Source organism: Eulemur rufifrons, chromosome 7 (assembly GCF_041146395.1).
Source record: "Eulemur rufifrons isolate Redbay chromosome 7, OSU_ERuf_1, whole genome shotgun sequence".
In the NCBI taxonomy this organism is placed as follows: Eukaryota; Metazoa; Chordata; class Mammalia; order Primates; family Lemuridae; genus Eulemur; species Eulemur rufifrons.
This window is the reverse complement of record NC_090989.1, coordinates 268,501,615-268,514,151: the sequence shown is the minus strand read 5'-3', so window position 1 is coordinate 268,514,151 and position 12,537 is coordinate 268,501,615. Positions and strand designations below refer to the sequence as shown.

The window sequence follows — 12,537 nt, the reverse complement described above, 5'->3', positions numbered from 1 at the left end:
TAGACACTTTAAAAAATCACTATATAATATACAGATTCCTTAGGGACATCTAATATTTGAAGGGTTTACTTATAAGTATGGCTAATAAATACTTGTAGGGAGGGAAAAGCACACCATTGTTAAAGGCAGATTTCTCAGCCTATTCTCTGAGCTCTTTCGTGTAAAGGGAATGCAGAAAAATCATAAAATAACAACAAAGTTATAACTACTTGCATCCCACGCTACCTGTTTAGAATACACCTTTATATCCTTGTCCCAACAGCGCTGTGAGGTAAATGGAACCAGTGTGCTGGTTCCATTTTATAGATGAGAAAACTGAGGTTCAGCAAGAGGCTTGACTTACGCAAGGTCACAGCTAGAGAGTGAATGAAAGAGATGGGACTTAATGCTGGGCCCTCCAAAGCCACTGCAGCCGCCTTCCTACCACACGGCGCTGCTTCTATCAGAAATGGGTCCTGGGGGGCCACAGTCATGTCCCATCCAGTCCCACATTCGATCCTGGCTCTGGGCCCCATGTGCAAGGCCAGCCCACCTCATGGCCTTTCAGTTGTCACCTCCGGTTCTGCCGTTCACAGCCCAGAAGGGAAATTCCAGCTGGGATTTCTCAGGTCCGTATTCTTTCTCTCTCCCAGGTGACTCCATGGCCTACCACAACGGCAGGTCCTTCTCCACCTTCGACAAGGACACGGACTCAGCCATCACCAACTGTGCCCTGTCCTACAAGGGGGCTTTCTGGTACAGGAACTGTCACCGTGTCAACCTGATGGGGAGATACGGGGATAATAACCACAGCCAGGTGAGTGGACGGTGAGGGAACAGAGCAGGCCAGGCCTGGGAAGCGGGACGGGGTTGATGGGAGGACAATCCAAGCCCTCCATGCTGGCAGACGCTGGGAGGCGAGGACCTCAGGTATGTGAGGGCACACTTCTTCCCAGTGCAACAAGAAGCCTCAGTGACGCTGCACGCCAGACAAAATAGAAACAGCACATGGGAACCCTTGGGGATCCCAAGGGGAACCACTGGTCAAGTGGATTCCAAACTTAGCCAACCCCAAAGTAAAGCAGATAAGAGTGAGGGCCATGTATGTAAAACAGACCCTGGCAGAGCCCTGGCCCGGGGACACCCTCAGGACCCCCAATATACCTTGAAGTCCACAGACTTTTAATTCCTTCACTTTATGAAGAGACCAAGGCCCAGAGAAAGCTGACTGTCCTGGGGTCACAGAGTGAAGTTGGAGGCAGAACCCTGCTCCCCCACCTCCAGCACCCCCCACCCTGGCACTTTCCCTGTGCCACCCACAACTCTAGCACAACGTCTGCAATCACAGAAATGGATGTTTGCGATCCCCTTTAGAAACAGGAGAGCGAAATGAATTCAGTAACCCGCCTTTACTCTGAGTCCCGCCTGCACTAGCATATGCCTGTGAAGTGACACGGTCAAGTGGGACTGGCCACTTAATCTTGGCCAAGCCCCTGTCTTGGTCCCTTCTCAGAGCTCATCCCCACCCCAGAGAGGTGGGTGTTCTCACGGGGCCACACCACACTGATCCCTGGACCTCACAGGTTCTCACCAGCTTTTCTCATTGGGGTCCCAGGGGCTTTGTAAAACTGCAATGGCCTAAACTCACCTTACGACCCCAGGGATTCTGATTCGGTGGCCTCCAGTGGGATGCAGCATCTCACATTTTTGCATATTTGTACTTTTCTCTTTGGTGGTTTTGGGGGTTTTTTTGGCAGGCTCCACAGGTGATTTCTGACATGCAGCAAATGTTGGGACCTGCCGTTCTCCACTGTTAGTCATTTGATCCACGTGTTTATGCCAGAGTTAACTGCTGGCAAATGACACCTGGACCTCAAATGTAGCTCTTACCTTGACATAATTTCTGACGCTTTTCAAAGTGTCCTCACCTTCTGTATGTCATGTGCTTCTCACCTTTACCCTGGGAAGGAATCAGGACGTGGTTTTCATGCCTGCGTGACAGAGAAGGCAGGAGTTAAAAGACACTTCTTGACACCTGTCCTGTGCTCTTTCCATCTTATGATGTTACCTCAATGCTTCTACTCTGAGCATTATTCCACCACCTTGACTGTCCTGTTCCCTAACACTAGTGAATAAAAAGTCCTTCTGGAAAAAAAGCTACACATCAAAAGGGAAACCTCTTTTTCCATCCTTCCATTCCATTTTGGAAGAAGAACGAGATGACATAGGAGGCCACAAAGGAGTCACAAGAGTTCAGGCCCAGCTCTGGCTCTGCTCAAGCCGCTATGCGGCCTCTGTGAAGTCACTTTCCCTCTCTGGCTTCAGTGTCCACCACAGCACAAGGAGGGCTTGGCTTCCGGCCCTGAACTGTTAGAGGAAGGAACCAGGGTGGAAGAAGGCAGCACATGGCCCAAGCTGTCGGCTGCAGAACCTCACTGTCACTGAGTGATTACAATAGGCACATTTGCCCATGAAATGAACCAGCTGTTCTTAAGCCCCACCGCCCTGTTGGACTCATAGACCACCCCATGTCAGTGAATGCCAGACAATTAGAAACAATAAAGCGTCTGTATTTTCCCCCTCCTTTCGCTAGCTCTTAACTTGCCCATGGACATGTTGTTTCACAGCCCCATGTAGGAAGAGGAGAGGGGTCAGTGTCTGGGGGTGGCCACTCAGGAGGACTCTCTGCAGGCACAGAGGGGCAGGGGGCCATGTGGGATTTGAACATCTGCCATCTGCAGAATGAGTCTCTTTGCTAAAGAGTCAAACATGGATCCTAGAAGCCACATATGGTCTTTTCTTATAGAAATATGGTCTTTTCTTGTAGAAATCTTTGGCCAAACTTTCAAGGATATTTCTCCCAACTTGAAATTAAAAAAGTAGTATTAGCCAAGAAACTAAAATGTGCCCAGCACTGTGACAGCTCCTTTATAAACTCATTTAATCTTCATACCATCTTTCATGTTTGGCATCGTCAGACCTTAAGAAAGAAAAAACAGAAAAACTGAGACCCAGAAAGATGTGATAACTTGTTTAACACCATTTATCTCTTAAGTAAAAGCATTCATATTTAACCTTGTATGTCAAGTGGCAAAACTTGTGTTTCACCTATGCTCTTTCCACTATTCCATACCAAATCCCTATGAAAATAGATCATAGGAATCCTGTGACTTATAGATACACATGCACACACACACACACACACACACACTGTATATAGCTGCTCAATTCTGTAACCTCCAATCATGACCTAAATTCCTTCAGAACCTATTCCTAAAAATGGCAAGTTTCATTGGCCACCATTTTGTTTCAAAATGGCAGCCCAAAGCCAATGCAAACTCAGGTGACTCCTGACTAAGGTGAAAATTTGGGTCAGATTCAGCCAGCCCCTTTGAAAATTTTCACCACACAGGCAAACAGAGAGATGGGCAAGAGACAGCTCTGATATGCCAAATGGCCAAGTCGAAACAGAACTTGTTTTGTTTGAACAACTAAGTAGCAATGATCGGTGAACACCTTGCCTAATGGAAACCAACATGGAGGCCTTCTTTTTTGTACAGGGTGTTAACTGGTTCCACTGGAAGGGCCACGAATACTCAATCCAGTTTGCTGAGATGAAACTGAGACCCAGCAACTTCAGAAATCTTGAAGGCAGGCGTAAACGGGCATGAATTTCAGGGACCACTGGGTGAGAGAGGAATAGGGCCCAGAGAAAGGAATGGATTTTACCAAAGCATCAATACAACCAGCCCAATCATCAATCCACACCTGGGCATCTGGCAAGAGTCAAAGTTGACCATGGATCACTGCGGCCAACAGCAACTGCACGGGCCTCACCTACTCTGCGATTACCTTCTTCGCACCAAAGACACCAATCTCCAACAGGTTTCTGTTTTGTTGTTTGATTCAGCAAAAATCTTCCAGTGACAACATCACAATGGTTTTTACTTCTCTTGGGTGGCTCTGGGAATGGGAGAGGGGTAGGCTGTACAGTGGTAGTTTGTTTTAGAACCAGCTGTATTTTACACAAAGCTGTATAATTAATTGTCGTTATTTTTGTTAGCAAAGATTAAATGTGTGTCATTGGAAGCCGTCCCTTTTTTTTTTTTTACATTTCATACAACAGAAACCAGAAAAGCAATATTGTTTCAATTTTTAAAATATGATTAATATTATTAATATAATAATGATGATGAAAACTAAGGATTTTTAAAGAGATCTTCCTTTCCAAAACACATCTGGACAGTACCTGATTGTATTTTTTGTTTTTTAATAAAAGCACAATACTTTTGAGTTTGGCTGTTATTTTTGCCTTTCATCATTGAGTCTGGATTTCACCGAAGCCAATAATTTGAACGAAGGGAGAAATAGTGGACAGGAAAAATAAGGAGGTCTGGTGGTCCAGTGGGAGGGGAAAAGGAAAGAGCAAAGGCTGGGAGAGAGGTCACTTTTTTGAACCAAGTTGAACATAATTGGAAAAAGCTTACAATTGAAAATTCAACTTCTTGCTCCATATTTCTGAGTCTGATGGTGTATGGTCTAAAAGATGCTTTTATACCCATTTTCTAATGTAACCTCCTAGAAATTCTATGATATGGATGTGATGAGGGCCATGATCATGCAAAGTTTAAGATGCCCAGAGGCAGATGGCCTGGGTTCAAATCTTGGCTCCAGCATTCATTCCCAAGTTCACTAATCTCTCATGCCTCAGTTTCCTCATCGGTAAAGTGGGGATACTCACACTTCTTGTTTCACAGCATTTCTGTGAAGAGTAAATTGCATCATCCACATAAAGCCCCCAGCACGGTGCCTGGCACGTGCTACGTGCTAGTGTCAGCTATCACTACTGTGGCTGTATGTGAGACGGACTGGGGTTCAGAGACACGCAGTGACTTGGCCAGGGCTATTATCCAGTAAATAATAGAACTTGGATTTAAACCCAGGCCTTCTGGCTCCAAAGTTCCTGCTCTCTTCCAGGCCCCTGATGAAAATCTCTCCTTCCCTGGGGAAATGTGTGCCTGGTGAAAGAGTGCGGGCTGCAGAATGCGGGGTGTGGGAGAACTTCAACTGGACCCTTCATCAGGCTCCTACAGCCCTGAACTCTTACAACTAGAAAGCATGTCCATCAGGAATGCCTCCTTCTCTCCTGCAGCACAGCCCCCTGCAAGGCAGAGAGCCCAGTGTCCCCCCAGCCTCAGCCTGAACACATCCAGGGCTGCGGAACTCGTTGCCTGGCACAGCAGACAATATAGTGAGTCAGAACCACGCAGCACAAAACACTACTCTTTTAAAACAACGGTATGTGGGGCGAGAGTGATTCCCAGTTCATTCTCTTAGGGATTTTCAGCAAATTGACTTATTTAATGAAAACGTTTGGACTGATAGGCCTCATTCAAATGGAATGTGATGGCTCAGAAGCAAGGATCAGAAGAATTTATGGCTCCAGCCATATCCTTTGTGGCAGAGTTTATCTTGCTTTACTGAATGCTGTCATGTTATATACACAATTTGCTGTTCCAGATCATAAGACCTGTTGCGTGTAATTCAGCCATAGCAACGCTCTCCTGGCTGCACAGATCCAAACAAATGGGCTCCCTGTAACCACCGAGCCTTAAGTAGGAGGCTTAACTCTCCGCTGGCTGCTGACCCAAAGCCTACCCCTCTCCAGGACTTTGGATATACCTAAGCTGTTAAGGGATTCCCCAGAAGCCACCCAAGAATCAAGTTCTGACTGGTAAAAAGCCACCTCCAACAGGAGTCCTTAATCACAGCCTTGGGAACATTGTAGAGGCCCCAGCTGGGGAAGGGGCAGACAGCAGGGCCTGAGGCCGTGGGATTCAAAGACTTCACCGTGGCAAATGCAAGTGTACCACTTCTCAAACTGCCCTTCGGTCTCTGGCTCTGTGGCTTGGCTCCATCAACCTCTTCCGTCTTGAAAGGCCCCTTAAAATTCCACTCCAGCCTCAAGGTCGGGGCCCCATCCCCATCCCTGCGAGACAGTCAAAGCGTCTCTATTGAGAATAGATTTCCAGTCTGTTCAGTCTTCCCTTCAATCCGTCCTCCATCTGGCCCCTTTCTCCTCCCTGCTCCGTGTCCTTCAAGGCCACCTCGTGTAGATTGTGTCAATGTCCCCAGCTTCGAGGAGGTCAGGGCCCTGGTGTCCTAGCTCCATCCCGACAGCATCACTGTGGGCTGCCCGTTCCCTCATCAGAGTCACCACCGCCATCAATTGACAGTCTCTGTGCAACTCTGTTTTCGGGTTTCAGATGACGGCTCCTGAACTTGCCCCTTCCGGCCTGGGACGGCTGCTGCGTCCCAGTGGCTGCTAGACCTGGGGAACTGGGCTGGCCTTCGTGGCCCTGCTCCACCTGCCTGGTCCCTTAGAAATAGCCCCTGTACTCCGGTTCTCCTCTCGGACCCTGACAGTCCGTTATATTCCGACCTCCTGCCCCCTCCTTAGAGCTGCCATTGGTCATTTAATGGCTTTTCAGCATCCAAACTTCTTTCTGGCTCAGACAATTTAGCATTGGGGGAGGCCCCTGGCCCCACTATGGAAGGCACAGAGGGAGACACTCTTTTTCTCCTCCCCTTGGTGGCCAGGGAACAGGTATACAACTTGGGCTTTGCCAACTAGATACCCACAGAGGGACTTTGAACCTTGGGCAAGGCGTGCAAGAGCCTATGGGACTGGCTTTCCCACAGTGTCTAGCAACGGGGCCACCTGTGAGTGGGATCTGTGACCATGTCCACAGCAGGGTACAGCAGTGTCTTTCTCTGATGGTGACGGCCGTTTCCAGCAGTGACAAAGGTGTACTGGCTGATGAGTCCTGCTACCTGGCCCCCTTTGGTTCCTGAGACCTTTCTGTGCCTGCTTCTTCAAATTTCCTGTTCATTTTATGAGCTTCCTGATATCCTTCCAGAAAATTCCTTTTCTGTTTAGGTAGTCCCAGATGACTTCTGATGCCTGCAGCCAAATACCTGAACTGAAACACCCCTCCCCTAAGCCAAGGACCCTTCACATTCATTGCCTCTCCTGTAGACCCAGCGCTGTGCTTGGCACTTTAAATAGTTGAAGTCATTTTAGCAGCTCACTGACCTGTAAGACAGGTAAAACTATTCCATTTTATGCAGGAAACTAAGCCTCAGAGGGGTCACTGGAACCTCAAACTCCTGGGCTCAAGCGATCCTCCTGCTTCAGCCTCCCGAGTAGCTGGGACTACAGGTGCGTGCCACCATACCCAGCTACTTTTTCTCTTTTTAGTAGAGATGGGGTCTCACTCTTGCTGGTCTCAAACTCCTGAGCTCAAGCGATCCTCCTGCCTCAGCTGCCCAGAGTGCCAGGATTACAGGCATGAGCCACTGCACCCAGCCAGAAAGGGGCACTTGAACCAAGATCTGGACAGCAAGCAGGAGGTGAGCAGCAAAGGAAGCAGGGCAGGCAGAAGGCAGAGGGCAGGGCACTTTTGCGGCCCTGAGGCTACAGTGGTTACCAGGAACCAGGCTGGGCCAGAATAAGGATTTTGAGCTGTTTCTTTAGTGTAATGGAAAGCTAGTAAGGACTACTAAGGAGGGGATTATTACAATCACATGTTTGGGAAGGGGGTTGGAACATCTTTTTGTTGCAGTTTGGATTTGGGCTGGGAGGTGCCAGGTGGGAGGAGACCCGTGAAGGGGCAGGAGTCCAGGTGACAGGTGGTGGAGTTTGGCTAAGTGTGGTGTTGCAGAGATGCAGTGTATGGTTCTGAGAGATGTTTCGAAGGTAAAACTCACAGAACTCGGAGTCCAGGGGAGCTTTTCCATGTCCTCACCATTGTTCCTGAGCTGCCCTCAATGCCCACAGGGGACTTTTCCTGGACATGGGTGTCAGTTAGGGTGCCGGTGGCAATTAAGTCAGGCTAGTTAGGGCAGTGGGGAGCTGGAGTCAAGGCCCCATTAGCTCCAGGGGCTGCAAGGCTGCGGGGACCGGGAGCACTGGGTAGGGGTGGGGAAAGTGGGAAGGCTCCTCCAGGTGGCTGCAGTTAGACATGAGGACCAGTGGTGAGGTCAGGGGGAGGCCTGTGGCTGGAGGCAGAGGAGCAGGGGAGGGTGGTGGTAGGGCCTTGCAGCAAAGCCTTGGTGTCCTCTGAGTGCAGCTGAGAGTTGCTGAGGGTACTTAGGCCAGGACAGCGTAATCAGTGCTGCTCTTTAGAAACCTCACTCCCTCACTAGGAAGGGATGCGCCCCGTCTACCGGTGCCTCTGGCCTCCCTGGGTGGGGTACAGGAGGGCTCACACGTGCACCGCTAGGGTGTGGGCTGGTGCCGTATGTATACTAGTGGCCAGCAGGGGGCTCACCCGCCTCGTCCTCCTTCCTCCCCAGGGAGCTCACAAATGCATTAAAATCTCTGGAAAAGCGGCAGGAAAAGGCTCTCTCCAGAATCGCTCCAATCCCACCAGGATTGGAAAATAGATTTCAATATTTCACAGAAAAAAAAAATACACACAGTCAAAATAGGTAGCTCCCACATACACCCAGCACGTTTGCAACTACAGGTTAAGAAATTGTATCTCAGAGTAGTGACCTCCCCCAAGTTCATTCAGCCTCTAAGTGCCAGAGCTGGGACTCAAACCTGGGTCTTCCAACCCCTCAGGTCACAGTGCCTTGAGAACGTCCATCTGCATGTTCATTCCTTTATCCATTCTTCCATTATTCATTGGGAGACTCAGAACACCTGCCATTTACTGTTTCCCCCATTAGACTTTACAGTTTGCAAAGCCAATGTGATTATAACAGCTGCTTTAAAGTCGTATCTTTGTAGTGAGGGCTGAATCCTGAGTTTTCCAATTACTGAGTCATCTTGGTCTTATCACTTAATTTTTCTGTGTATCCACTGAAATGGGAATAAAGAGTGTTCCGACCCTGATGAGAATTTGTAGTCATTTAAAAGAGAAAACAGCTCCGGCGCAGAGAAAAATGCTATCATCGTCGCAGCTTTCTCTCCTTAAAATTGAAAAGCAACCCCTGAGCATCTGGGCAAAATCCTCAATCAGCCAGCAGGTGGCAGCCTCCACCCGGCTTTGGGAGGGAGCGAAACCCGGCGCCCCTGGTGGACGCTGGACGTGGACAGGGCTGGTGCGGCTGCGCTCCCAGGCTCGTGGGCACCTTTGGGAAAGCAACTTCACCTTCCCTGGAACCCTGCTCTCCTTGAGGGCAGCAGGGAGCATGGCAGCCCACCTCTTCTGTTCTTGGTTCCCATCTGCCACACAAAACCCATCAACAACCAAAAACCCTCCTGCTTATCACTCCGCTTACAAATGTATACTGGGGTGGGGACAGGAACGAGAGACACAGGGAGAGTTCTGGCCTGCGTGTCCAGTCTCCATCTAGATGCCGCAAGGACCACCTGGCAGGGACCCCCACCCTCCTCTGACACGCTTAGCGCCTCCATCGTACGCACGTCCCATTACCGTTTACTTTTACTTCCCAGGCCCTCTCTGTTGGTTGCGAAGGCCAAGCACGTGCACTGTCTGTCCATCTGTGCTTTCCCTTTGGCTTGTCCCTGGCCCCTCAGCAGCCAGACTTCTGTTCTCCTTCCCTCTGCTAACTCCTAGCGCAGAGTGAGACACATCCAAAAATGTGGACTTGGTCCTGGTGCTGCGGCTATTGCTGTACTTTTTCATCCCCAAATCTTGGTTTAGATGGTGATGCTTGCAGTTAATTCTAAACAGCTTGGGCAACACTGAGAATGAGGTAAAGGGCCCTGTGTCCCCAGAACTTGCTTCCTAGAGCCAGTCTACACCCCAAAGAGCTCTAGAGTCATCCTCTTGCAACACTGGGCTGTGTCATACTACTCTGCTGCCAGAACCTTCCAACACTTGCCTTCTGGCTCAGAAGAAAAGCCAAGATGTTACAGTGGCCTTCGAGACTCATACTTCCCTGACTCATGATACTCTAGGCACACTAGCCTCCCTGCAAGCCCAGCCCCACTGCAAGCCCTGGGCCTGGAATATTCTCTCCACCAACACATGCATGGCTCACTTTCTCACTTCCTTTCAGGCATCTTCCAATGTCATCTGCTCAATGAGACCTTCCTCACCATCCTACACAAACACACACACACACACACACGCACATAAACAAGCCCTCCCCAATCATAGGTCTCTTCTTTATTTTTCCCAATAGCACATATTTCCACCTGACACACTACTGGTTTACTTATTCATGTGTTTGCTTTCTAGAAATCAAGCTCCACGACAACACGAACTTTGTGTTTCCCCTGCTGTGTCTCCAGCACATAGAACAGAGCCTGCTCTAGCATGTCTCAATCATTACACGTTGACTGAATATATAATATAACCAGACCCAGGACAAGGGTGAAGCAGTCTGTATTAGCTTCACTTCTTTTCTATTCAATTCATCGAGCGCGAACAACATTCCCAGAACATCATTTTATAGCTGCAACAAACTCAGAGAGGAAGTGATTTTCCTAAAGCCACCATGTAATCATTGTGGATTTGAATTCGGTTCCCCCTCGCCCACACCATTACCTCAACAGGTAGGAACTTAAGAGTGTGATTTAAAGAGACAGCAAAGGAATTGCTCTAGTAAGGACCCCTGGGGACAGCCTCTCCAATGGAGGAACTGGCCAATGGGAAGAGATTGTTTTATAACAAAGAGATCTGGCAGGATGTTTAGAGAAAAAGAAATACCATAAATATCAATCATTTCGAAGACAGAACATGTTATATGTCCAACCAGAATAACTTCTCCAGGGTCTTTACATGGGGTCTCTTGGAGAGCGTTCTCCTAATTTTGGACAGTGGTCCCACCACCCAGCCACACTGAGAGCCATCATTTCTAAGGGAGCAATGGGAAAGTGGGCAAAATTGACCTCCTAAGCCTTTGATTTACACCCAATCAAAATTTAAAAGATTGCTCAGATGATGAGGAGAGAGAGAGTGAGGATTTCCCAGGGATGGTAGGAGCATCACCAAACTGGATTCACTTAACTGGGGGCTCAAGAGCCTCTCCAATAAAGTCCAGTGTCAAATGAAGCCTAATTATCCCCCAGAACATTCAGCTTTTTGTGTATATATTTTCCTACAGTCAAGGCTTTCTACGCAGCTAGCAGAGAACAGAGCAAAGCAGGCCCCGAGTGTATGAAAGGTGTTTGGGAGAGAATGAGAGAGACGCACAGTAGACCCAGAGAGGACCACACTCCACCTGGACACCCTTCAGGTAAGCATCAGAGTCAGGTTTGAAATGGTGTCTCCACCCGAAAGCCCAATTCAAAGGTATTAAGGAGCCTTCAACTCAGTGCAAATCTTGGTTAGCTCCAGAGCAGGTTGCAAATCCTGTGAGGGCATGGATTGTCCTGCTGTGCTCAGCACTGCATCTCCAGTGCTGCCTCCCCAATGCATGGCGCTTGAACATAGTAGTTGCACAATTAAGATCTCTTTATTAAGATATCAATTGATAATAACTGCCTGGAAGTTACTGGGAAGGATTTGGAGGTCACAACCAGGCCCAGTAGGAAAAAGGTTTATATTCAATTAACAGGTATCTCATTATTATATTTGTTATCCTTAGAATGGAGCAAATTTAGATCATTGGGATAGTGAGAAATCTAGAAAGCCCACCTCTTTAGAAAGAGAACGATGGAATAATGAGCAGGGACATAATCTGTGTCTCAAAATCTCTGAAGATCTGTCATGGAGAGGAGAGAACAGACTGTTCTGTTGGATGACGGAAATAAGAACTAGGATCCAATGGTGAAATCTACATGGAAGCAAACTGCACTCAAATAAAAAAAGAACTTTGAATGACCAAAGCCATCCAAACCACTAATGGGCTGTCATAGAAGCAGTGAGCACATTATTTTACAGAAGCAGTGAGCGTCTGGCAGTGACACTGGAAGATGCCCAGGTCTTGGTGGCAGTTCGGACATTAAATAAACTGGTATGGCAATGTCCCCTCCAGCCCTTATTCTGCACCTCTGGTTCAGTTAATTGTAACCTACAAGGTGTCAAGAATGTTTCTGCTCCAGGTTTTCGATCTCCAGCCTGTGTCTCGAATGTAAAAAAAGGAAATGCAATCACGACATGACATAGGTGTTATTCTTAAGAAGAAGGTGGCTCCTTGGAGAGACGGGAGGAGGAAAAACACAGAAGTGTTGACTGGTCCTCTGCACAGGCAGAGTCCTTCCCTCAAGGAACATGCTGCGCAGGGTCCACCTTTCAAGTTGACAAAACCCTAAACCTTCCAAAAACACTGAGTTTAGTTTCTCTGAAGCAAGCTCCTTACTGGAAAAGAAACCTGCAGCCCCAGCCATGATCTACGAGGAGAGAATCTCACTGCCCCTGGCACAGAATAATTTCCGAAAGAGATTGCTCCATGCCAAGCTCTAATTTTAGGTGAGCTTTCTAAACTTCACTTAGAAAGTTACAAGAGTCTTCATCAAAGGTCTCCATAAAAGGGGACTTTTAGTGTAAAAAGAGATACGATGCTATCATTAAGCTCCCAACCTCAGCCACCACTTAATCCTTTTCTCCCCGACTTCATCCTCGTCTGCATTCAAAT

At 48.2% G+C, this 12,537-nt stretch overlaps 1 protein-coding gene across 3 annotated transcripts in view; it reads left to right on the top strand.

Moving 5' to 3' along the window:
• Window positions 1-4,137, top strand: part of TNC (tenascin C) — an 89,722-nt gene extending 85,585 nt beyond the window's left edge. For all 3 annotated transcript variants that reach the window (XM_069476721.1, XM_069476720.1, XM_069476719.1), the window contains 2 exons: window positions 633-796; window positions 3,540-4,137. In XM_069476721.1, coding sequence (XP_069332822.1) covers window positions 633-796; window positions 3,540-3,650 — 275 coding nt within the window. In that variant the 3' untranslated portion in view covers window positions 3,651-4,137. The remainder of the gene's footprint in view (window positions 1-632; window positions 797-3,539) is intronic.
• Window positions 4,138-12,537: the final 8,400 nt, after the last annotated feature.